Genomic DNA, 27,809 nt, shown 5'->3' on the forward strand with positions numbered 1-27,809 from the left:
CTGCAATGAGTCTGTGCTCTGCTTTAAGTTATTGCAGTTGTGCAATCCAGTATTTTTCTTGCCTACCTTAGCAACAAAACAAGGCATGCAACTTCAGTGCAAACACCTAGGCGGGGGGGGGGGGGGGGCACACACACGACTCCGCGCCTTGCGGTGAGCTTAAATACCGCCCATCTACACACTCCAGGAACTGGCTGAGGATTTATACATACTGATCTATGACCAACAGTGAAACGACCCTCAGGGATTAATTCTCTTGGTGCCATATTATAGACAAGGAAACCAAAGCAAAGGCATCATTCTAAATTTGGTCAAAGTTGTCTAGCTGTTGCGTAGTGAAGGCTGGTGTCCTTCTACAAGATTCTACAGCTGACAATGGTGCCTGATGACAGAGTGAGTTAATTCAGGGCCACAGAAAGGAAACTCCTGATAAGACCATCCCTCGCCCCCCACACCATGGAGTTAACTGCTATAAAATCGCAGCAAAGAAGATAACACTGCTGCTTTTCTTTGTCCAGTGGAAATGTCACAGAACCTTTTCTTCACGGATGTTTTAGCTTGGCCTTTGAGGCTTAGAACAACAGACTGGTACTATGAGCATATGTATGGTTTTACTCACAGTGACCTTCTTTTGAGTATCCTAAGTAATGTCTGTGAGGACAGTGATATTAATAGTGTTCTCATTTTGCTTCTAGATCAAGAGTATTTTATTGCTTCTATTTTCCATCCCACACTGATTGCTCAGCCCAGAGCTGCTTGCTCCCGTCCCACTGCCTGAGACCCACAAGCCTTGTGGACTGCGACCTGAGCCTCACGGGTAAAGCTGAGTTCTCCAGCACTGCTCTGTTGATAAACATTGCAATAAATGGATCATAAGCAGCACGCCCCATGAGAATAAGGCACATTGCTGATCTCCACCTTCTCTTGCTGCTGACTCAGTGAGTGCATCCTGTCCCAGCAGAAGCCTGCACTTCCTGGAAGTACGCTATGCATGCTAACCAGTCATCGTACAAAATAAAACGTGAGAGAATTTTCACAATTTTAAATCTTCTCCATGTTCTACACATGTGGAGAACAGAAGCTTGTTTGCAGATAAAGAACTGGAAACCAGAGTCCATGGGCTCTCCCTGGTATCCTCAGTAGGAAAGGCTCATGGTGGCTTCAACGTTCTCTCATCCCAAGTGTGGCTCTCTATATCATTTCTATGACCTGTGTCTGTGGATCCCAAAAATTTGGGTGTGGTGCAGTGTGGGTGTCTACTGGAAGGCGTGACTTTTGTAGTTTCTCCAAACCCATCCATATCTGAAGCCCCTGACTCTGAGAAAGAAGAGAAGCCTGGTGAACAGGCTCGGGAGGAAGGGAACAAGAAAGGACAACATCAATAATAAAGGTCACTGGTCGACAATTGCTTTTGAAATTGGTTGTCCTGGTTGCGTGTTTTTGTTTTTTGTTTTTTTTGTCAACTTGACTCAAGCTGGAGTAATCTGAGATAATATTCTACTCGTTTTGTAAAAAATGTTGCTGTAAGTAAACATTGAAAAGTAAACCATTTTTTTTGCTTCATTCAGAGAATACACAGCATATTTTTTTTTTTTTAAAAAGATTCACATACAAACTGCAAAAGATCACAGCTTGGAATTTATTACAAAAGAAAATGCAACCCCTTTTTTGGTTGCTTTGTAAGTTTAGGGGGTACCTGATTTGTGAGAGAGTCCCGTGAAAATCTGGGATTATAGTGACAAAGAAAACAGGATGCTGGTTACCCTGAGACTGTGCTCCGGAAAACCCATCTGGACTTGACTGTTAGACATACTACTGGGTCAGTGGTCATCCCTTCCCACACCAGAATGCGAAAGCTAAAACATGGAGGGCAGAAGCAATTAATAAAAGTTAATTTGGCAAGCTCTTCTGGAGATGAGAATGTTAACTGAAGGGTTGGATTAAACCATGAGATAAATTAGGTTGCAGAAATAAAAACAGTACCACTAGTAATCTAATTAAATTAAGCTATGATGGACTTTAGAGAAATGTCATGCCAGCTCTAACCCAATCTATGCTCCAACAGCTTTTTGGATACTATTCAGAGAGGCTAATTGTGCCAAGAACACTAAGAAGGAGTTTTTATCACCTCACATCATAATATATTTTGGATTTAACCACTGAGCCCCCTTACAACGACATTACCCTAGACTGACCTCAGTTGCTAGGCACCTGGAGTAGGGAAGCAGTGCACGATGTCCCCAAGTATTGGAAAGTTGTCAGGGAGTCCAACAGGGTCCTGGACGAACAGGGAAGACTGATAAACACAAAACATGGTGAGTCTAACCTGTTGGAACGCAGGGCAGGACAGACTACTGAGTGATATCATGGCAGAGAGGTCTTATCAGAGGACACACTCTGCAGGTCTGGCTTTGATCTTAGAAGAGAGCCTCATGGAAGAATGTTCAATGGCTCTGCAGGGACTCTGGCTCACAGACGGTGACATGGACTACTGAAATTCAGTTTGGAGTGGACAAGAGGCATACACCAGAAGAAAAGGTTCTTAAATATTGCTCACCAGTGCTGATTGACAGATAAATTGCACCAGACACATCCAGATCTAGGACAGTAGCTGAAGGTCACAGGGTCAACCAGTGGCAAAGGGGCATAGGCACAAATATGTCTTTCCTATCCTGCCTTTCTTCCTGAGAATGTGGGCTTCAGAATGGATGCTGTGCTTATTGACTTAAAAACTGGCCCATTTACCTCTTCCTGTCTCCATGTCTATGTTATATGCCTCTTGTTAATGCTTTGAACTTAGCACAGATAGTATATGTGCTTGTCTGCTATCACAGGATACCATAGTGTGCAAGGGGAACTCAAATGGCTTCAACAAAAAGAACATTGTGGTTATGGGAAATGCAGAACTCCATTCTGACTCTGTCAGTGGCATTAAAAATGGAGAACAGTGCTCTTGAAGCAAGGACTGAGGAACAGAGCAAAGCAGAATGTGTTGACTTAGCATGAAGGATAAGAGACACCTCTGAGCGTGTGTACCATTGTAGTGGGAGCTGCGGGCTGTGTTCCTGCCGCCCCAGCTCCTGGTCGCCTGGCTAGCTTATGCCCCAAAATAACAACACACAAACTGTATTCTTTTAAACACTGCTTGGCCCATTATATCTAGCCTCTTCTCGGCTAACTCTCGCACCTGGACTAGCCCATTTCTAATAATGTATGTAGCACCCAAGGTGTGCTTACCGGGAAGATTCTAGCCTACGTCCATCCTGGGTCGGAGCTTCATCGCATCTGCCCCAGAGAGGAGAGCTATCGAGTCTGAGCTCACTTCCTCTTCCTCCCAGCATTCTGTTCTGTTTACTCCACCCACCTATGTTCTAACCTATGAGGGCCAAGCAGTTTCTTTATTTTTTAACCAATGACCTTCCTCCATCATACCATGAAGAGAGAGGATCATAAGACACAACAGATGGATCCTCTTGTTGGGTATATTAGCTGTCTATTGCTGTAATAACAAAGAATGAGAGGGAAGCTTATAGAAGAATTTATTGGGGTTTATGGTTCTAGAGGGTTAGAATCCATTATGATAGCACATTGGTGACAAGCATGATGGCTGGAAAAGAGTTGTGAAATCACCTCTTAAACTTTAATCAGGAGGTCGAGAAGAGGGAACTGGGAATGATGGGTAGCATGGAACCCTCAAAATCTGTTCCCAGTACATACTTTCTAGCAAGGCTCACACCCGCTACACATATACAAACAGCACTACCAATTGGGGGCCAAGCATTTCCCACCCAAGCCCATGAGGGACATTGTCATTCAAATCACTGGTGTGGGACAATTCTGTATTCTGTCAATCATATTTTAAATAAACACTGATTGGCTGATAGGCAGGCAGGAAGTATAGGCAGGAAAACCAGACAAGAAGTAGAGGTGGGGCAAGGAGAACAGGAGTATTCTGGGAAGAAGGAAGCTTTTCCTGCAGTCCTGCTCAGATCACAGAAGAAGCAAGATGTGACATGCCCTGCTGAAAGAGGTACCGAGCCATGTGGCTAACATATACTAGAATAATGGGTTAATATAAGTTATAAGAGCTAATATGAAGCCTGAGCTAATGGGCCAATCAGTTTATCATTATCATTAATGTAGACTCATTGTGTGATTTTCTTTGGGACCTAAAGACTGTTGGAACTGGGCAGGACAGAAACCCCAATTAGCAGGCCCTCATGTTACAAATCACTACACTGACCATGGCTGAGAAAACCCAACTTGGAGGCACTGAGCCATCCTGTATCTCAGCATTCTCAGAACACAGATAAATCTCTGATTTCAAAGCATGCAATACTCTCAGATAAACACCACTCCAAAAGAGAGAGTTGGAATGAGCTCAAGAATGATGAATGAAGAATAAATTGAAGATGCTACCTCATCCAATAGGATTACAAGAAAAGATACCTATACAAGTATATAATGCTATAGTAGCTACAAGTGAAAAATGGAACTTTTATATTTGAGTGTAATTCAGGTACAATGGAACTATATATATATATATATATTTTAAAATAGATCCACATTTATATCTTTGTAAAAGAGGATCCTGGGATCCTTCATAGTGACCAGAATGGGGGTATAAAGGAAAGTTACTGAGGACATGTCAAGTCCAGTAAGTTGGGTGCATACTCTGATGCATGCACCTAATAAATCATGGTCATTATACTCAGGTTATTTAGTGCATTTTCCATTGTCTTCACTCAGTGCTACAGACTTGGAACTAATAAAGAAAAGCTTTTGTATTTATTTTTAGCTTTTATTTTGTGTATATGTGCATACGTGTACTTGTGCTTGTATGTTGGAGGCCAGAGGACAACTTCAGCTGACATTCCTCAGGTCCTATCCACCTTCTTTGTAGATAGGGTCTCAATGCCCTGGGACTTACCAAGTAGTCTAGACTTGATAGAGGGAGCTCCAAAGATGTACTTGTCTGTGTCTCTGCAGGACTGGGATTACAAGCAAATGCCACTACACCCAGCTTGGCTTTAATGCGGGTTCTAAGCATCCAACTCAGGTCCTCTCATGCTTGAGATGGAGGTGCTTTTCACACAGAGACATCTCCTCCCACCAGAAAGGTTTGATGAACTCATGGTTTTGGAGATCTGCTGATCCAGGGGTGAGGTTTATCTCAATGATGTGGGTGTCACAAACTCCCATAACCGCATACAAGCCACTGAGACAGTCTAACTGCTTTTCCAAACAGACCCAAATTCATATAGCATAAACCTCCTAACCTATCAATTTATTAATCCATGAACTGATCCACTAATTAGTGCAGAGTCATTACGACTCAACCACCTTTTAAATGTTCTTCTTAGTCTATCTTCTTAATACCTGCCAAAGGGGATGATATACAAGACAAATTTTTGACTGCCCTACAATCCAGAAATAGAAAGTTCCAGCAAAGCTGTAGGATTTGGAGTGTGTATGTTAACCAGATCGTCAGTGGTTGGAAATCTTACTCCTAGAGAAACAATATCAAAAAGGGCAGCAAAGTCACAAGGCTGAGCCGTCTTGTGCTGGGAGTCGAACATCAAGGCTGCACAGGGAAATGAAGCACTGCACACCTGCTGCATGATTACATTTCGTCTACACACTTGCTCCTGAAGGTGACGTATGCAGGACAAGCAAAGCCCTTGGCTGGTGCGGTCAGGACTTGGGCCAGAGAACTAAATACATTTCCACTTACAAAAACCACTCTTCCCCAAGGTGCAATTTGCTCCTTAGTAAATGCAGACTGATATTACTAAGAACATGTTTGATTTCATAGCTGCCAGCATACTTGGAGTGCTGTGTCCTCAGGAGTTCTGCAGGACTCTGTCTGGTGACCTCAAATAATGTGCATTGCTTCCACCCCATGCTCCCACGGATACAGAGTCCCAAACAGACCTGTGCTTTTGTGGTTTGATGACATGTAACAGCTCTCAGATGAGGACATTTAAATACCTCAAGAATGACTTTATGCTTGAATTCAGGAGAAAGTAAGAGGCAAGGGCCATAGGCCAATTTCCAGCTCAGGTGCTATCTTTGGATCATGTTGTGCTATCTGACTTCGACTTGAAATGTTCCCCCTGGAGAAATACAGACCCACCCCCAGGACAAGGTGATAGTTCAGTAAGTGTCTGCTGTAAGGAAAGCCTGCCCTGCCCACTGCAAACGCCCTGCTCTCTCTTAGAAGGAGGTGGATCATGTATAACTACAAAGCAGGTGAAAGACAATGAAAGAAAAATCAGCTTCTTTTCAAAGGCAGCAAAGACAAAGCAGGCACTCTGTCCTCTGTCAGACTGTAGTGGTCACTGGTCACTCGCTTCTCTGCTTGCAGCATGGCATCTGCTCATATCCCTTGTCTGAATGTACCTCTCAGGGCCTCCAACTGCAGGGGTACCATAACAAGATATTTGAGGATGAGGGCAACCCAGTGTGCCTTTCCTGACTGACATGTGCCAGGGTAAGGTTAGAGCCTGAAGATATTCGAGTTAGTATAGACTCCAATGCTCTTTTAGGTTACTCCCTAGCACATAGCCAAGAGTGTCCTGCCAACCCTGGAAACATGTAACAGAACTAGTGGCAAAAGGCAGATGAGAGTCCTGATTCCCTGACGACTATTGGTGAAGAACGGTCCTGGCTTTCCAGGCTGATTCCTGTCATGTACTTTCATCCGACTGCTATGGTAAGCTACTTTGCCCATCCGGGACATCTGAAAGCAACCCTTAAATTCCCAGATTTCTCCTCTCTGGATGAAGTGCCTCTCAGGAATTTCTGTCATCACGCTTTAACCTCTCGTGTAAATGACAATGACATCCTCCTAATCTGTCCTTGAAGGGTAACTGAGCTCAGCTTCCAGCTATCCACAGAGCACTGCTGATGTTGCTCAGAGAGAAGCCTTGCAGGAAGGATGTCGGAAAGGAGGTGGTTCATGTGCTTTCCTCCCCAGAGGTTCCTTTAATTCTCTTTAATGCAGTAATTCATTTTATGAGGACTCTGGGCCCCGTTTTAGGGCAGTGAGGTGACATTTAATGTGAACACAATCGTGATACATGGGGAAGTGGGACAATGGAGTCAGAAGTTGAATCAGATCAGCCAGTGCTAGGAAAAGAAGGCCCAGGTTTCACTCAGCCCCAAGACTGCACAGACAGAAGCCACTGGGACAGATAGTACTTGGCAGGCATCCAGGGAGAGGCTGGGGATCAGTGGTCTCGGAGAAAACAAGGAAGCTCAGCAGGGCTTGGTCCAAATACTAGCTTCCTACATCTGGAGATGGGCATGAGCTTCGAGAGGAGACACATTTGGACGAGCGACTCCAGCAGGGGAGGAGAGGAAGGGCTGAGGTAGCAGAGTGAGTAGAGGTGATAAGGGCTAAGGGACCAGAGACCTGAGACAAGTGGTCATGGTACATTGAACTGAGGGTGTTCCCACCACAGCACTCAGGGTGTCTTCTGACTCTCACTGGAACGTGGGGGGCTGGGGCACTTTCTGGCTGTGGGCAGTCACGAGGCAGGCATGGAGCTTCCTCTACCACCCAAGAGGAGGCTAGGAAATCTGAAGAGGGGTTGCATGCAGTGTACTCATGGCTAGCTCATTAAAGTAGCGTCCCTGCTGTCTTTTGCTCTATGTGCTGTGCATGCCCACATGAGAGGGGACAGAGCAGGGAAGGGGCAGCTAAGCATTAGTCTGAATGACAAACTCATGTCTGAAAACAGCAAAAACATATAGATGGCCAATCAGCAGACAAGTGAAGTTTTAGAACAGTTAAAACTGTATTTCCTTCTTCAAGTCAGGTTCACGTTCCCATGGGAGTGGAACAGCACCATCCATCAAGAAGCTAACACAATAACTTTGCTCAAGGGCCAAGGTCTTTCTAAAATAACTAACTTTGCTCCTCCATAAAGTTATAAGAAAAATCATGTGGCAAACAGTTGCTCACTGGCACCAAGAGCCCAACTTGGTCACTGTATACACCTGGTTGGATCTGTGTACAACACACACACACATCTAAAAGTATATATACACATATATAGCCATCTATCTATCTACAGACACATATCTGTAAATATATATGCACATATATAGCCCCCTCTCTCTATCCATCCACACCCCCCCCCACATACACACACATCCAAATACTGGATAGCTTCAGTCAAGCCTGAAGCTATAAATACAGTGATAACCAAGCCTGAGAAGGTGCTACAGCTTCACCTTGGTCAGCAGCACCATGACCTCCAAACATACATCTAGCAATGCCTAGAACAGACTCCGGGCTGTTTGCTCCCTGAGGTGACTGAAAGGCATGACAACTGAAAGACTTTTAGATCAGGAAAACAATCCGGTCATCAATCAAACTTCATGAACCCTCACCATGGAAAACCTTCTGCCAGAACAGACCTCTCCCTAGATTTCCAGATAGAGCAGAGCCAGTCTAGGAGTGTGGGGTGGAATTTCTCTGCCAGTAGCGGGTAGCGGGATGTGGCTCCATAAGCCTACCCCAGACCTCCAATCTACAGAACTGTGGGAGAGAACACTCTAGTGCTGGGTAAGCCACAAAACATATGCTAATTCTTGTGGCAGTCATACCAAGCTCCCGTGCCCAGCCTGTCTCAATAATACCATATTTTCTGTGAGTTAGCAAACCCATCATCCTATTTCATTCTTGAAGCTGACCCCATTTCCCTGGCTAGATCTCTGTTGCTTTACATTTCGTATTTACCTTTTCCAAATAGTTTCCAAGGAGGTGTTTGTGTTGGGCAAACATAAACACAATCCAAGTCTAACTAACTTCTGTGTGCAAACATTAGGCAGGACAGCCACTGGTAAATGTTTTTATAGATATGTATTCCCACATATCTTGCTACCCTGACAAGAAGAGTTGGTGCCAGATTCAGCTTTCCTGGGCTTTTCTTTCAGGAGCTATAGTATTAGCCATTTCTGATGACATAACTTGAGGTTCTGAGTTAAGCTCAGCTGAATACAGACTACCCAGAGAATGAGTGTGTGATGCTAAAGGTGTGTTCAACATGAGGTCCCACATATCTCTGCCTCTTGAGAGTCTATGTCTCTCCAGGAGTGTGCCAGATAGCTGTGAATTGTGAAATCTGAGTTTGACCAGTTAGCTAAGCTCCAATATGCTTAGCAGAAACAAAACACTAGTAGAATTATAAAATTCAGCTATGTGTTTTAAAATCAAAAATTGTGAATTTTTGTGGGTACCCATGATGCAGGTTTGTGAACATGCACATGCAAAGACCTACATTCAGAGACCAGAGGACTGACTATTTTATACAGTTAGTTCTATCTTTTCACCTTTAGGTGGTATTGGGGATTGAACTCAGGTCCTCAGGCTTGCATGGTAAATGATTTACTCCTTGAGCCACCGAGTCCAACACAGATTTAAGGAAAAATTTAAGCGAATGTATTGAATAACATTCATATGAAGATACTTTTGAATTTATTGAAAGTCAATATTCCCTTAGTGGCTAAGAACATCTCACAGAGAATGTTCAAGCAAGTAAGCAGCAGGAAAAGCTCACTCTAACATGAATTTATATGGAACTTCAAGAAGGAGGCAACTTAGGTGTCTGTCCTGTGCTCTGAGAAGCAACAGGAGTCTGCAGTCCTAGTCTGCAGTTGTGACCCAGCCACAGAAGAAGCAGGGTGTGACTGCCTCACCAAATAAGGTACCAAGCCACGGGGCTAACATAGACAAGAATAGTGGGCTAATGTAACTTGTAAGAGTTAATAAGAAGCTTGAGCTACTAGGCCAATCAGTTTATAACTAATGTAGACCTCTGTGTGATTTCTTTGGGACTTAACGACTGAGAAAACCAGGCAGGACAGACAACAGAACAAGATGCCATTTCAGAGTAATGGGCACCACACTGATGGGTTTAAATTAAGATAAACCTGAATAATAAGCTACATCTGCAGACATCTCAACAAACCAGCACTGTGGTTTGCTGTTTTGTGTACAAAATTAAAACAAGCTAAAACTTAATCTCTTCTGGTAGCAAAGCAGCGATGATCTTTTAATTCATTCATTGGTCTAACCCAACACTACTTAAAATTCTATTCGATGTCTCATAAGTTCCCTGTTCTTTCAGAAGAAATAACAAACCAGTTGTAGTAGTCAAACGGCATTAGGAAATCTCTCACTAACAGTGATTTTTTGAAGTAACTCCAAGATTGAGATTTCTCTAAAAAATTATCTGGAAAATTAACTGAAGCACTTAGGGAATTATGTTTTGCATATTTCAATGTGAAGTGTATTTTAAACATTAATTAGTTAAATTACTGGTATCACTCAAGAGATAAAACAGCAATCTCTTTGGAGACAACAAGCAAAAGGAAGGCGGAGACTGATTTCCTTTTATCTGACAAACTCAAATGAACAAAGTAAGGTCGGCAACAATTCACTCACCCCAAATACCTCTATAGCAATGGTCCAACTCACCCCAAATACCTCGATAGCAATGGTCCACTCACCCCAAATACCTCCATAGCAATGGTCCACTCACCCTGAATACCTTCATAGCAATGGTCCACTCACCCTGAATACCCCCACAGCAAAGGTCCACTCACCCCAAATACCTTCATGGCATACTCTCTCACATATAAAACTATGATGTGCAGGAAGCACTTTCTGTGTAAACTCATGTTATTTGTGGTTATCAGAACCAGCCCTCTCATGTCTGCACCTTTTGCCTACAAGGTGGGAATGCCTTTGATGGAGATGCTTCCCATCAGCTGCTGATCACTGGTACCCTAAACAGTGGGTAACTCATCAGGCAGAAAGGATTAGAGATTTACCACAGTACTCAAGACAATACAAACCAGACAGGGAACCTAGACAAGCTAAGACTCCAGAGTTAGCAGAGCAGCTCACACTTGGAACTCTAATTCCTGTACATCATCCACACTCAGATCTTCTGGGGTTTGTTTGCTCATTTCTGAACAACACTGACAGGTGTTACTGCTTTGTTTTCTCTGGTGACAGAAAATATGGACATCTAATTAGGAAGAAGAGCGTGGAAACAAGAAAAGAATTCATGCTTGAAGAATGAATAAGGACCTAGAAAATCCAAGAAACAAAGGGATGAACCAGGCAAGACATTCGGTGTTAGGTAAGGGCAGGTTTCACACCACATATCCAGTGTATACGGTACACATATCCCTGCCATATGGTACTATGGTTATTTTAGAAAGTTTCCCTAACTAAGATCATTTGAAGTGTCATAAAGGGGTGAAGAACATAAGATATTTAGAAACTTATCCGTAAAAATGTAGCTCTGGATTTGTTTAGAACAGAGATAAACGTCCTCTAGATTTTAGAAAGCTTTGACAGTCAACTGATGACATCATGGCAATGGTTGAATGATATCGAGGGGATTTGATGCCTTACCAGAATTATCTCTGTTGCTTTCCTATCAGAAGTCTTAAAATGGGCCAGTCACATGTCCTCAGCAGATCACCTGATGCCTGCCTTGGTCCTGAACTCCTGCTTCATGTCTTCAGAAGATGGGGTTCCTCCTCGCAGATTTCACTGTGTAGCTACAGCCAGCTTCCCTGCACAATGTGCATGGTGGCACCCACCATGAGAGGTCACCATCTTCTTTCTTTGAAGGGAAGCGCCCAGTAACCCACCGAGTCTACATGAGGGACATTGTCACATGTCATCTACTAGAGGAATCCTCTTTAACCCAAGAATACGGATTTGAATTGTCTCACATGGCTTTGGAGTAGTTGCAGATTTCATTTGTTATAAATGCAGCCGTTTTGAGCAGTTTCCTGCACCGGTCGTGAGCAGGGCACCACTGACCTATGGTAGGTACTAGTTTACTCTGAAGACCCTAACACACCTGTGGTGCTTTGCACTTTGATAACAGAGCAGAGACTCCCATTCCTTCAATCTTATAGGTAGAACCTATGCAACCCATCTGCTTCTTGAGTCAACCATTTGCTACCCACTCTCCTCTGAGAATTATTGACAAGTGAGCTCGTGCTGATCACTCTTCCAAAACCAGCCTGCCCTGCTCTTAAATAGCTCCAGAGTTAGAACACATTATCTGGTCACTGTCACAAAGGCTTGGTCCTTTCCTGTGTACTGCTTGTAGAAGAATGGACTAGGATGAGTATCTCACTCATCTCTAGGCTATCCTCGCATGCCACTCTGACTCCACAGGGTCAGGTTTTATAAAGGAAACTACCCTCAAAGCATCTGCTGGATACAAAGGGGCTTACTTGTCTCTATGCCATCCCTAAGCCCTATCTGCAGCCACCCTGAGAAGAGTCATTCATCAACACAACTGGAGTTAGGTGGGTCCTCAGAGGATGCTGAGGAGCTCTGGGAAATATGTGACATTGCATTATGGGACCCACAAAAGCCACACTTCTTTCGTATGTGGCTGGCTATTTTCTTCCTGTTTTATATGGGACCACTGAGAATGGCCAAGTCCATGTAAAATAAATGACCCCATTCATCACATCACCCCGGTGCAGTGACACTACTAAACGTTCTTTGAAAACCAAGATGGATACACACAAATAATGTGTAAAGCACTGGAGATCTGGGAGACCCGCAATGGCCTCTTCCAGAAAATCCAAAAACTGACCCCATGCAGTCAGTTCCTGTGGGCAGTATTAAATGTCAAAACCTGGGCTTTTATCTTCCTGTACCATGAGCCTTGCTGCTTACTGTCCAGTGTAGACAACACAGAGGATCCAGCTACCCTCTGTTCATTCAAAGGTGAGAGAGGTCTTCTCCAGCAGGGGGACCTGGAGATTAGCCTGTTTCATCTGCTCTAGCGGGAAGGTGGTTTATGGTGCAGGACACAAATTCTTTCTCAAGGGGTCTGATGCTGAGAGAGACTGTGTGCACAGGGATCTCCAAAGCTATGAATGAAGGCCAGCAGCTCAGTGCTGCTCAGACAAACCTCTTGGGCCTGCATCTCCATGCTAGGTTTCTCACCTAGAGTCACCGTGAGGTCACTCGAAGAAACAGTGTCCTTACTGGCTATTCACCTTGCACTTATCTAGCCCCTACCTGCCTTGTAAATTGCTCGCACACAACTAAAAATAATTCCCCCTTTTCTTCAGTTTTCTTTTCTCTAGACTTAGTTATCTATACTCACTGTGGTTTGAAAATATTAAATAGAAAATGCCTGAAAAAAATCCACAAGTTTAAATGTACTGTTCTGAGTGGTGTAAGGAATTCCGGTCTCACGTCACTCAGTTCAACACAGGACGTGAATCCGCTCCTTATCCAGGATGTCCAAGTAGCTGAAGTCGTCACGATCCTCAGGTCACTGTTGATGGGTCATATTTCTTGTTTGCCCGGTCTTTTATGGTAGCCCAAGCATACACCGTATATTGCAATGGCTATATTGGCATGCCTTTCCTTTCGTCAGGTAGGCATGGCATCAGCTTACAACATCACTAGCAGAAGGATGAAGACAGTAGGGGAAGATATCACAAGAGAATGGGTCTCTTTCACATGACCTATGACATTGTCATTGCTACACAGTTTTGTTTCATGTTGTATGTTCATGCGAAGTTTAGTCTCCACAACTCATACCTTACCATAGGTAGGCATGCACAAGTAAGCATCCTATGGAGGATTCAATACATCCAAGGTTATTGGTACCCACAGGGGCCTTGGAACATAACCACAGAGCTTGAATGTACAGGGGATGAGAAATGAAGACACAGCACTGTTTTCCCACTGGCTCTGAGATGGCATGCGCTTCAGTAATCTCTGGGAAGAACAGAGATTATTGTACTCTTGTCAATCCCCTTGTCCTTCAGAAAGTCTGCAGTGGTCCGTTTGTCTGACATCTATGCCAGAGACCTCTCTTCCTATAGGCTCTCAAAACTGAGATGCTTCCATCCTTTTCCCACTATGCTTCACAGGAGCAGATGTCTTCCTAGTTCCTAGAGTGCAGGCTAGTGGCAGAGACCCTTCAGCAGATGGTACTTTCTATATAGCCTTTGGTCTGATGAATTCCTGTTCTAAGCTGTCAGATCAGGCTGAGGAAGAGACCTGAATTTAATCATTTGATATGTCTCCTTGCCCACTAAACATTCATAAGAAAGCATTTTGCTTTTGAGAGGTGGTCTGTAACCAGGTTAGTCACCCAACAAATACATCCAAGTCTGAAGCTTAGCAGGGTGAAGTTTCTGGGGCCACCTTTTTCTTCTTACTGTTGATGGCAGTTTGAGTCCTGCTATTTGTAGCCAATCGAAACCTATTAGATATTTTCCACTTGCTGGTTCTATGTTATTATGAAAAAGATATTTTATTTCCATTTTAATTGCTAACCCAATACTGATGGCATAAATAAAACTTTGGAGGAACTGATGCAGAAAATACATAAAAATATTTTATACTGCAGAATAACATGCATAAAGTAATGGATATATAGTTTAATAAAATATTCTGGTATATATGTCAAAGCAGTTTGAAAGCTATCCACTATAATCTTAGCATTTGCATGTTGTGGTTGAGAGGCAGTAATGGAGCAGGTAGATCCATGGGAAGAGTTAGATTTTTTTTTCTGAGTGACACTGAGACTTTAATAAATTTGGATATCTGTGATATAGATATTATTTAAAACAATATCACACAGGACTATGCAGATTGAAGAGACTGTTCAGTGAGAAGCACTGGCATCTTTGCCTTGATATCTTAGGGTTTTTCTGCACAATGCCTTGGCCATGTGGGCCATATATGGAGGATCTTATCTGTAGAAATGTGTCCTGAGTTTGAGGTAGAGTCCATGACACACAGAGGGCATCACTCAGATGTCTTTCCCTAGAGGTGACCCAATAGCTGATGCATGCAGAAACTGAGCTCACACCTGCCCCAGGGAGAAAGAGCCCATGCTATCAACACTACAACCTGACACATCATCCAGCTTTAAAATGGTGAACCTTGTGTTAGAGCAAGATCCAAAGTCAGTAAACACAAACCCAGCGAAACAAGAAGTAGAAATGGGAGGTGAATTAAATAGACACGACGGTATTAAACAACAAAGAAGGATGTTATTGATTGTGTCTGAAAAACGCCAGTTGTGGGGTGCTCCCCTAGAATTTCGTTCTCTCTCCAGGGAGGCTGTATGTTGTGTTAGAACAGGACATAGAGCGTAGAAACTCTTAGACTGTGACACCATAATTTCTAGATGGCCATGGAAAAGTCATAGAGCCCTTATGTGCTTATGAGAAGAAGCAGAGAGGAAATCAATGTTACCCACTCAGCACATTTAGAAGTCAGGTGTGGTGGGTGGAAAGGGAAGCAGGGACAGCAGCATGGCTTCCAGGACAGCTCTCGGCCGCACCTATGTTAGAACCCTCCATGTTCAGGAGCCATGCTGCAGTTTGGAGAACTGCTTTGAACAAATCATTAAAGGAGGAAGCGGGAGTCCAGGATTGGTTTTGCCTGAAATCGGAAGTGTCCCCTCTCCTGTCTGTCTGTTTCCCAGGGGGACCACGGGAATGCAAGGACTCTAAGTCACTTCCTGTATAGAGCCTTGAAAATAGCTCCAGGGCTCTTCCTAGGTCTCTAGAAGGATCAAAAAAAATGAAGCCCTTGCCCACTGGGAGGAGGGAGTGAGGGTGGGTGGGAGGAGGGGTAGGAGGAAAGCTGTGGTTGCAATGTAAAATGAAACAAAACAAAACAAAAAACAACAGAAAAAAAATAAGAATGAAGCCTTCGTACTCTCCAGAGTTTCTGGGATACACTCACTCCTCCCTTCAACCATGCAAGACCTGTAAGAGCTCAGTACTGGATGTTGACAGAATTTTCTTCAGACTTCATTTCCTTTCTTTCTTTTGATCTTAATCTCAATACTTCCCTCTTCCCTTTCTCCTCCTTCCTCTTTCCCTCTACCCCCTCTCTACCCTTTCTCCCCCTCCCTTCTCTCTTTCTCCACCCCCTCCCCCGCAGCCGCCCCCAAGGTTCATCAGCTCCCATCTTGATCTCTGATTCTTCCTACATGGAAGGAAGGAAGGACTCCACCTGCTCCCATGTCTGAACACTGTCAACCTCTGGAGAACAGATGTTGTTTGGGACGGTTACAGCTCCAATCCCCCAGCCGCCTCTGCCCTCTTTTAGAAGATGACACTTCTGAATATAAAGAAGGACTTACAACCTCTGTGGGGAAGAAGTTCTCCTTTCTATCAACACTGCAGACACACTTATCAATCAGACTGAATCACCCACAGTGCCCACTATTGAGAGGAATGGCTGCCAGCTTCCCTCCAACCCTGAGTTTTGTGATGGAGCTTCCTCTTTATCTCAGGACATCTCCTGGTTGTCTGTCGCTTGTTTTTCAGGGAGACTGTGCTCACCTGACTGCATTGTCTCAGGTGCCCGACCTGAGTTCTGTAGAGCATTGACCGTGGCCACCAGATGGGTGTCATCCTTGTATCTCCAGCTTCCATGTTGGAAGCCGAATGTGTACTACAGTCCTCAGAGCAAAAATAGCTCCAACGTCTACTCCCTATAAAGGCATCACAAAGTTGCCTTCGGGTGGCATGGACTATCTGTTTAGATGATGTCCAGGTGGCTACAAGTCATCATATCTAGTCAGTGCTTGAGGAAGAATAGCCAGTATTGTGGGGTTTCCTTCCAATGTCAGATCCTGAAAAACGTGACCTGGTGTCTCAGCTCCACGATGCTAATAAGGATGAAGGAATAAGGTACCTCATGCACATATAGTGGCTATTTCAGAGGAAGACTTCAGGGAATGGGTGGAGCAAAACATTCAGTTTCTGTGGACATCTGGATGTCAGGGCGTTTGGTGGTCTAACAGACTTCACATACATTCTCAGGGATGATCAGCAGTCAGCGACAGCTCAGCCCATTGCAAAGATCATGTGTCTGTGTTGACAGCCAAGAGACAGGTAAATGAACAGAATCTTTTCATACTGGAAATGAAGCAACCGTCTTTAGTTTTTATGCTCACGCTCTTAGAGTTATTACCACCAGACTAGCCATGAACCCAGACTCTTGGCAAGGGGACAGCGCTTGTCTGACGCATTGCTTCATTTATTTTCTGCCATTCTTTTCCCCAGCAGGACATATCCTGTGACGAGGCCCATATTTATGATAACAGAAACCACAGTGCACCCTTCCTTATCCGCTCAGTGGATATGCGTTGAAATGTGTGGGTGATTTATTTGCTGTCTTCAAGAACAGAGAAGCAATTCAGACACATTGCTGTATCATATTCTCCTTAGGACTATTAAGTCTGAGAGGAAAGCCCGTGACGCACCATAAAATATCGCAAATCCAGGTGATTCAGAGCTGCCCTGTGTCTACAGCGGCTGGTGAGTTCCTCAGCAGAAGGTGATTTGGCCCCTTTCTCACAGTAAATATGAATGCACATATGAGCTAGATGCAAGACGTTGTGACAGACAGCTCCCCTTATCAGTGAAGGCCCTGCTCATCATGGAAGATTGCTTTGACATGGTGACTCAGATGAAAAACGTTCACCTTTCATGATTCGCTCTCCTGGAATCAACGCTTATTTCTACCCCATCCCCCAGGGGTGAGATGTTGCCCAAATCTAATAGTGAGAAAAGCGTGCATCCCATAACGCACTCACCCCAGTTCTCTGGACTTCCATGAAAGTTGCTCTTTGGAATGACTTCTCCCACACGGCCAGCTCACTGCCCAGCTCCACGCTGAAGACGTGGCTCCTCCCATGGCCGACCAGGACACTGAAGCAGTATGGCCTGGGGTCTTCACAGTCAAAATCGTGGAGACCCAAATACAAGTTTGCCTGCAGCCAGTAGTTGTCCGAAAGCCAGAACTGAAAAATAGCGTGGATTGGAAATGGGTCAGGATTGAAGGCTACACCTAGGCTACAGAACCCAGCCTACTACTGGGGAAGAGGGTTGCATTTGCCTGGTTGGTGCAGGTCACCTCTTCCTCACAACCACCAAATGGAATGAATAATGAAGCACAATTAAGAAAAATTCAGAGGCAGAAATTGGGGTTTAATGTGAAGGCCAGGAAAGCAAAACGGCCAACCCCTGGCTATTTTTACCTTTACCTTAGTCTGAAATGAGGTTCCTGCCTCAGGAAATCTCAGAAAGACACTGAGAGTGAGCGCTGTCTCTTCTCGTTTTATAATCCTCTCTAGTTCTGGGCTTAGGGTGTGTACCACTACTGCCTGGTTTCTATGGCAAGCTAGTGTGGCTGCTGGGATAAAAGGTGTGTGCCATTGCTGCCGGGGCTGTAAGGCTGACCGGTGGGGCTGTTTTACTTCTCTGACCCTTAGGCAAGCTTTATTTATTAAAATACAAATGAAATGCCACCACACTGTGCCTCAGCAACATTTTCAGAACCACAGCTGAAGCAAATAGAAAGGAGGAATGTTCAGGGTCTCCTGACTGTCCTGTTCCCACTGAGCAACTCGCAGCTGTATCTTCCAAATATGTTTCTGATGTGCTTGTTTAGAGGCAGTCAGTTCCTCGGGGATTTCCCCTGTCAAGGTTAGTTACAGGGACTAGATGCCTGCCACCAGTTGTTGCCACTTTCAGAGGAAGGGCACAGAAGCAGGCAGCAGGGAATACTGGCAGGAATCTTCTGGGATTGGCCAGGGTTCTAAGGAGGAGTTCAGGTCCAGGGCTGCAGGATGGTGGCTATTGTAAAAACTCTGAGTTTTGAGGTGAATTGTTATCCAACGATAGGTCTCTAATGCAGAGGCAAAAGTATGCTCTTGTTCTTATAACTATTTTTTAACCATAAATTGTAGCAAAGGAGTTCATGACTGAATGAGTAAATCTTAACTGGGGGCGGGGCAAGGGACCATACTTAGGAAACTGAGCTAAGAGGTATGAATGCAGAGCACGATCCTCCACATTAATAGGTTCATCCCAGCAACTATGTATTTAAACTGTCTGCCCTAACAGCGCTGAAGTGACAGGAACACAGATCACTAAGATGCATCTAGCCTGCTATCTAATAACTCTACACAACCGGCGAATAAAATGCAGTTTATAAAGGATTGCTTCAGAATAGACTATGAAACGCTGCACAGTAATTCACATATCTGGCCACAAACCAACATTCCCAGGGACGTTTGTGTCAGGAGAACTCAGTTGTGAGACATCTCACAGCATGTAAAATTAGAGCTTTTTTCGCCTTTGGTGAAGCTCCCTCCAGATGATCACAACACAGAGAAGGTTGAGAATCCCTGTAGGGCCTGCCCCTGGCCCGAATGAGCTGGAAACTAGAGTCCATGTCACAGGGACATGAGAGGAGTGGTGGCGGCACATCTAGCAAGCTTTCCCCACTGCACAGGCCCTGCCATCACTCTGCCAGCTCTTAGTTTGAGACCAGTCTGGGCTGCGTAAGACTTCAGTAAAAAAGAAAAAGAAACCAACAAAACAAACAAATAAAAGGTCAAACAAAACTTCCAACAATATAACTAAAAGAATTCCCTCTATAGCTGAGTGCCCACCGAGTGGCTCACCTTGGTGGGCTATGCATTTACGGATCCTGTCCATTGTTCCAATGACATCTTACCATTAAGGGGAACTGACTTCCTGCCTGTGGATCGGCTATGTCAAACTGTGCAATACACTGGACAATTCTGACAGCTTCATGTGATTACTGTGGATGCCCCCCCCCCAATATCTATGAATACTTCCATCTAATTGGTTAGAATTACTTTACTCATTATTCTGGCCTGCCCAGTTCAGGCTTAAGTAAGAAATCATTTTAGGTCAGAAATTTGAATTTGATTGCTAAAATATTCCTTTACAGGGCTGAGATGGTGGCTACGCAGGTAAGACTGATTGCTGTGAAAGCCTGAGGACCTGAGTTCAAATCCTCTATATGTGTAAAAAAGTCAGGATGACCCTGTGTGTTTGGAGCCCCAGTGCAGTTAGGGCAGAGAGAGGGAGGATGGCTGGAGCCTGCTATTGGTCTACCTCCAGGTTCAGTGAGAAACTCTTTCAAGGGAACAAGGTGGAAAAAAATTAAGAAACCTAGCAAACTCTCCTTGCCTCTGTATATTCAAGGGCGTACTTACACATGCATGCACACCACACACACACACACACACACACACACACACACACACACAATCCACCACCACCATGATCCATCCATCCACCCTAAATACCAGCCATCATTTCATCATTCAGTTACCATCCATCCATCTACTCATCCATCCATTTATCCATCCATCCATCCATCCATCCATCCATCCATCTGTCCATCCATCCGTCCATCCATCAATCCATCATCCATCCATCATCCACCCATCCACCCGTCCATCCATCTGTCCATCCATCCGTCCATCCATCCATCCATCCATCCATCCATCATCCATCCATCATCCATCATCCATCCATCTGTCCATCCATCCATCCACCCATCCATCTATCCTCCTCAATAATCAACAGCATGATAACATACTGGACTGGAACAGCTGGTGGAACAAGAAAGGTTCAAGTTATTTTTCTATCTCAAAATATCCCTCAAAGAACACATTGCTCCTCACACACTGTCAGCTGAAGGGCATCTTCTCTCTATGAGGCACCCTAATGTCCAGGATACCCACCTTGTGAACTTTAAACAGCACCTCACAGAGGTTATAGGCACGTTCTGCTCGTCCCCAATCCAGTGTGCTTACCTGTGGGAGACAAACAGAGACATTGGTGCAGGAAGAGGAAGCTCCTTCAGCTATGAGCTCCAGCACTTACTGTTTCCACAGGTCTCAGTTTAGATGCTAAACTTCCCTTGTCCTGGGTGACAATGAACTTTATATCCTGGTGTGGGTTCTGATTCTGTGTCCTCCTCTAGTGTGTAACAGGGATACGAAGGATACTTTGAGACACACACTGGTAATATGAGAACTTTATACTCCTGAGGATGGTTTTAGGGATCCATTTTTTTTTTTGGATTATCTGTCAATTAAATTTTAGTTTAAATGCAGAAAATGTAGGAAGAGTGGGACAGCATGACAATCAAGCAGACACACTGTTGACCGGCTGTCTGTTACTCAGGCCTGAACTCCCTAGACGTTTCTGATTCAGAAATGACAGGAAAATTTACCTCACCAATTTACCTGAATGTGTTTTTGGATGGTTGGGCACACCACAGCTCATAACTATTCATTTTTGAGTGATGTGTTATGATTTGTAATTTAAACTCACACATATGACCTCTGAGTTAAAGTGCTTCTGGCAAACATGTATACATATATTCTCAGCAGAGTGAGAGATTTGGATCTCTTCTGAGGACCATGCACTTAGTCTTACAATCAGTAAACTTAAACAGGAGTTTTCCGTGTTGTCTTTGAGGCACTGAATCCCCAGGTATTTAATCAGTTGGTGGCTTCTTGGCCATCATCCCACCACATAAAACATTGCCAAGGTGCTGCTGAGGTCAGAGAACTAGCCCACAGTGAACGTGACACAGAAACAACGCCGACATGTTACCGCTTAACCTGCCATTGCTCCAGAACTCACTGCTACTGGAAATGAACAACAAAAATACTGGAAAATTACAGCTTAATAGAAAGCAAGTAGGATAAAAGTGCTGACGTGAAGCTGGCTTTTGAGTTAGCCTTTAGGCCTAGCATGGTTTCTGGGATCTGCAGATTCTGATTGGTCTTACTGCATCCTTCAAATTCAAAATGTCTAAGACTTTTACACCATTTTCTAAAGCCAAGATGCTCAAGGGTCCCAAGACAGCATTGCTCTGTCTCAAAGACAATGCTCACTGAATCGGAAGCTGCTCCTGCCCTCCTGTTCACGTGGATAAGGGAGATACAGATGCTTCTCAAGGTAGAGCCCCAGGGTTGTTGGTATTACTAGACAAAAATAAACCATACATGGACAGGCACCATGCGCAGCATTCCCATTAGAGAAGTGCTGATTATTTTGAGAGAATTAACACACAAAAAAACCCCAAAGAAATGACTAAACACATTATTCGGAGACATGTTCCCTTAATAGCTGTTGTGATGTTTAAATATGCATTATACATATTCATAATTTTGCCTTTTGAAATGTAGTTTGTAAAAGAAGAATTTCCCATGCCATTTTTTTTTTCAGAAATAAAATTCAAATGGTAGCTTGGAATCTCAGTGTGTAGATTCATCATTTTTGTAAGCCTGCCTGAACTTTATGCTGGCCATTTTAGATTGCGGCTATATTTTAATCATTCTAAAAGTGCCCTGATTATCCCATTGAGAACATTATGCTCTGATATCCTGTTGTTATCAAATGCATCTTCCTCATTAGTCTATCATCAGTATATGGCAGAATAGCCTTCTTTCTGAGCTGTGTTCTTAAGCAAGGGCAGGAGGAGGTAGCGGCTCTTATGTTTTGCTTCCTCTGCTATATTCAAGGTATTTTCTGGGCACCTGCTTTCCTTCTGTTTTAATGTTCCTACCAGGAGGTCATGCCTATCCTGTTGGGATGACCCCATCTCCACTCTAGCCCCCAAGTTCCCGGAAGTGACTGATGCTCCCAGCTTCTGTTGTTGTATAAATCATGTCCTGCCCTTCATCACCTTGGTCACTGTGACAGATTCAGGGAAGAGACTGCTGCAGTGATGGAGATGAGGTAGAAGGGCTAAGATTTCTATGAAGACATATTTATTTCATTATTGGACCTGAGCATTGCTGGAAGTCATAATAGAACATCGGTAGCTGATGATGTCTTGATGACACCAGTTTCTTTGCTATAACAAGTTACACAGATGCAAAGTAACCTGAAAGGGGGGGGGTGTGGAGGTGGGGGAGGGGGAGGAGTCAGGAGTTATGTGACTGTCTTCTATTACCTGCTTTTTCTTTAAGCCTCAAACTCGGGCTGCTTAAAAAAATATAGATCTTTTTCTTTATTCCCTTTCCCTGGGATTCCTGAACTCTTCTTACAGGCTTAGCTGAGACACAGACTGGAAGTCTTCATATCCTGAGAAAAGACTCGGTAGCCATGTACCTGGGCCCTCACCCTTCACTCACCTAACACTGCATTTCCGTAGGCCTTTGCTCGCCCACTGTACCCGGGTCTGCTATCCAGCAGGCCCTGGGAGAGAGGGCACGGACCACATGCTCAGAGAGGAGCGTGTGTGCTAGCAAAGTCCCACCTTGAGGCTGAGCCAGTACTCAGACTTGCTAGGCTGCAGCCAGTCTGGTTCTAGCCTGCACAGCCTCCTCTCCCTATGTGACTCTGGGGTAGAGATCTCTAATCCAGCAGAAAGGCAGACAGGAGGAGTCTTTCAATTTCTCCTTGCAGAAAATATTTGTCATATTCTGCATGGTTCTTTTCACTTTTTATTAGTTATAGCTCTAAAACCTGACGGTGAGTTCTGAATTCTGAATGTAAGTCTTTCAGCGCTTATCCTGATATCCGCATTGCTTGAGTAGAAAACAGTTGACAGAAAGAGCTATTTGAAATACATTCACATATTCATAATAGAATATACCTGCAAAGTTCAGAAACGTCGCTCTGCCTGGTCAACAGTATTCTGACAAAAGTGACGGTCTAGTGAGCTCTGCAGGTTCCTGCCTTGGTGCTCAGGGGCAGATACCGCGCCTGCCAAGCTCACCAAGACAGAGGTCCTTGGCCCTGCAGTGTTTCAGATGAAGCTCAATGACCTCAAATTTTAGCTTCTAAGTAAAGTGACATGGGCTCTCTAGTAGGGCGTGTGAGGTGGTCACCTCAGCTTCTACTGACACTTGTGAACCATGGAACCTAGATGAGCCTAGGACTAAGCATCCAGGCACACTGCTGAGAAGCTGCATGGGCACACCATTCTCGTCCCATGGATTTGTGAGGAAACTCAGAGACTCTCCAGCTTTTGAGAAGGAAAGAAAGACTGAGGAGAGAGAATGGTACTTTGGATAAAAACACTCTATTTACACCACAGACATGCATTTAATTATTGCTATCTTTACAAAAAAGAGTTCCTGATTTTGCAAACCAGGTTCTCTGTGCTGTCATTTCCTCAAGTGAAAGGGTCCCTCATAAAGGAAGCACAACTTCTTTCTGCTATAGTACTTTCATGGTGACCCTCTCAGGGAAGGGATAAGACATCAAACAGAGAGAAGGAGCACGCAGCTCAGCTGCGCTATCATCTAGCTAGCTTCTCTAGACAGCGGCTTCATAGGCCTTGACAGTAACTTCCCCTGGTGATGCAGAATCAATGCAAGCAGAGACTAGGCCAATGGATTCCAGACCCCCGCAAAGGTGCATTGCAATGAAGACAACCAAGCAGACACTCGTGGGAGAAGAGAATAGGGATTGCTAAATCACACGTCCTTGCTCCTCCAAACAGTGGCACTTGATGACTTTCTGACCTGTCTGGCCAGTTGTGGCTTTCGGCAGAGCCATACTTTTGACGATAAGACACACTATGTGGATTTCTTTTAGGGTTACCATGGGATTGATGCCAAATCAGGATGATGCAACAATTCTACAGTGGAATCATTCTGGCCGGCATTCTGCCAACTTTAGTCAATTCAGTTCTTTCCAGATAAATGTAGTGGGAGCTGCGGGCTGTGTTCCTGCCCTCCCAGTTCCTGGTCGCCTGGCTAGCTTATGCCCCAAAATAACGACACAAAAATTGTATTCTTTTAAACACTGCTTGGCCCATCAGCTCTAGCCCTTACTGGCTAATTCTCATATAGCGATCAACCCATCTCTAATAATCTGTGTAGCATCAGTCTTACCGGGAAAGATTCAGCATGTCTGACCTGGCGGCTTGCTTCATTGCGTCTGGCCAGGAGAGGGGAGCATGGCCTCTGCTCCAGAGAGCAGAGCTGTCGAGTCTGAGCTCACTTCCTCTTCCTCCCAGCATTCTGTTCTGTTTACTCCACCCACCTATGTTTTAACCTATGAGGGCCAAGCAGTTTCTTTATTACTTAACCAATGAAATCAACAGATTGATATATGACACTCCCACATCAGATAAACTTTCACAAATATTAGAATATATCTGCCTAATGGCATTCTTAAAATCACTGCTAATATTTCCTGTGGGCACAAGGGCCTTCAACACATAATTTTTACACTAATGCTACACGATGCTGCTAAAAGGATTTTGCAGCCTAACTTTTAACACCTTTTAATGGAGTTTGAAAACATGAAGAGTTGAAGCATCACCTTTTGGATTCGCATTTACAAGTCAGAAATAAATATTCTATCACTGAAAGTGAGCAGAGCGACAAGCGGGGCTGAGGGTCTCCGTCTTCCATCCCAACGGTCCAGGATCTCTGAGGGTTTTGGAGATGGGGGATAAAGAATGGATGGTGGGGTTCCTTTCTTTCAGACCCTGCTTCTTCTTCAACAGAACACCACACTGCAAAGGATTTGACCTCCATATCTCCCCACCTCTTCCTAGAGGAACTCAGAAAGAAACTGTCCTTGATCGAAGGATATTATTTTTTTAACCTCTTTCTAAATTTCCCATAATAAGAATCTTTAAGTCCTTCTAGGTTCTGTTTCAAACTTCTGATTAGATATGTTGAGAACTAGAGTTTAGTGAATATTTTGCCTTTCCTGTATTGTCAAGGTTTATAAATGCCTATAACTGGCCTTTGGGGTGAAGGCTGATTGTGATGTAATCATTTCGGGAACACTAGTGACAATCATTTAGGAGCATTGGCAGGGTTTCTTCTCCCCAGAAGTCACTTGAGTAGCTTCAAACTCCTGGAACAGGAGATTCTGCCTCCTTCCTCTAGAGAGGACATGCTGACTTTACTGAGATGAAGTCTGCACTATGGAGAGATGGGTGGGTTTCCCGCTTGCTGAATAAAGTCTATACGAGAACAGTAACTTGGGAGCTCCCATCTGAAACGCAGGCCACCGTATATGAGGGAACCATGAGCCCTGCTGGGTCCACACGCTGGGGAACCTGGCACTGGACACTCTGCAAGTCATTAACTGCCTGTCTCTGATCCAGGAGCTTAAAGCTTCATTCAGAGTTAAATAAATAAAATATTCATTAAAACTTAATGCTTTAGATTTAGGCAAAACAAAAACTGTTATTGGAAATTATTAGCAATTCCAAGATATAAACCCTAGGCCCAGGAAACATATATAAATATTTAGGTGTAAATTTACTTACCATATCGTATGCATTGCTATGGCAACAAAAAGCCGTCTAGTATTACTAGTATGATTTTTATCTTTTAAATTTTATGTGCTTCAGAGGCTTCAAATCACGTGCATAAGTAAACCATTCTGTGTTCACTGCGGCCCAGTGGGATTTTCCAGTCGAGATTTATTATCGCTGACAGATAACAGGGGACTACTGAAGAAGAAATGTAAACAAGTAGCCTCATGTCCCTGGATGGTAAGCAGGACAATTATGCTGAGAACTTGTAGCTCCAAGTTATTAACCTGCAGCCAATTCCATCGAGACAAGGGGTGATTCTTCTTCATTGCTCCACGTCATCTTTCCTATCTTGCTTCAAAATACACTTTGGTTATTGTGGATAAAAGATGAATTGTTTAATAAAATATCTAATTTTGTCCAACACCACTCTATTATGCAAGGCCAATTTTTATCTTTCTATTTAACATGTCATAACACGCTGTCTAGGCTGCTTGCAGTGTCTTGTCCTTTTATTTAATAAGGGGCTCGCTGTCTTGAGCACACTGCAAGCGAATGAACCTCCCCTATTTGTCTCTAGAAACAGATAGGTGTTGAGCTATGTCAATGGGATACAAACAAATCTGAAAACCCTGGTTTCATGGTCTGACTTCTAAGCTGCTGTGCTCTGTGCTTTTGTCTTCCTTCTTGCTGATGCTGTATAGGACACAATCAAGGCTTTCAAATTACTCAGAAACTAAAAGTGACCTCCTTCCTTTTTTGCCCTTAATTATAAATGGGAGTAACCATCATGTCTACTTTTAATGGTGTGTCTGGTTACTGTGTCTGCTATCACACTGTCTGACACTGTGAAGATCCTTGTCCTGGATGTCCCTGCTATGTGCTTTGAGCACAGCTGTAGGATTTCACTATCTTCCAATATAAGGGATTACCCAGCCAGAGACCATTCAGCCATCAGAGAGTGTCTATGTCAGTCACTTAACCTCCTAACCAGCAGCGACTTTATTACCCTTTTACAGGGACTGCAATGATAGCTATGTCACCAGAAAATTGAAAATTATCTGAAGGCATAGGGACTGTACAAACGAAAGCCCCTACTTCAGTCTGACTATGGGCTGGATATTCATTCACATACCCCGCTGTTTTCACCAATGGCTTCTTTCAGCATAATTGCCACAGGAAGAACGGAACTTTCCCAGGCCTAGAGGAAGCCAGTGGCACTTGCTCCAGTCACATCGGAGGATCCAGCCAGATGAGCACCACCCCTGTGGTCCCCACTGCTAACAGCACCTGCTTGCTACTGACGTCATTATCCAGGTTATACCTGAGCAGGGGGGAAGACTCTAGCAGTACTCAAAAATACCCACTTACTCTGTTAGATAAAACCCTATCCCTCAACAACTTTAAAGAACATTAATTAGTTGACCTTCAGGAGAATTTAATCAGTGCTTCTGCAAATCTATAGGTGATTGGAATGTGAGAAAATTTACAAGAGTTTTTACATAACAAACACCACTTTGTTGTCCTACTCCAATTGTGGGGGCAGGGAGCACATTCCTGGGGAAAGCCAGGGAAGGTAGCAGTAGGTATTCACTAGTGAGTACCTTTCCCCCTGTTAGCTTTCCATTTTATACAGGATGCACAGCCCAAGGGAAGTGCAGTAAAGGGTGCTTTTGAAAATATAAATTTTTTCCAA

At 44.1% G+C, this 27,809-nt stretch overlaps 1 protein-coding gene across 2 annotated transcripts in view; it reads right to left on the minus strand.

Annotated features, from left to right (window-relative positions):
* Nucleotides 1-27,809, minus strand: part of Sntg2 (syntrophin gamma 2) — a 209,624-nt gene that overhangs the window by 29,179 nt on the left and 152,636 nt on the right. For both annotated transcript variants that reach the window (XM_057778495.1, XM_057778504.1), the window contains 2 exons: nt 20,610-20,681; nt 17,640-17,846 (listed from right to left, as the gene is read on the minus strand). In XM_057778495.1, the coding sequence (XP_057634478.1) occupies nt 17,640-17,846; nt 20,610-20,681 (279 nt within the window). The remainder of the gene's footprint in view (nt 1-17,639; nt 17,847-20,609; nt 20,682-27,809) is intronic.

The sequence above is a fragment of the Chionomys nivalis genome, chromosome 1 (assembly GCF_950005125.1).
Source record: "Chionomys nivalis chromosome 1, mChiNiv1.1, whole genome shotgun sequence".
Classification (NCBI taxonomy): Eukaryota; Metazoa; Chordata; class Mammalia; order Rodentia; family Cricetidae; genus Chionomys; species Chionomys nivalis.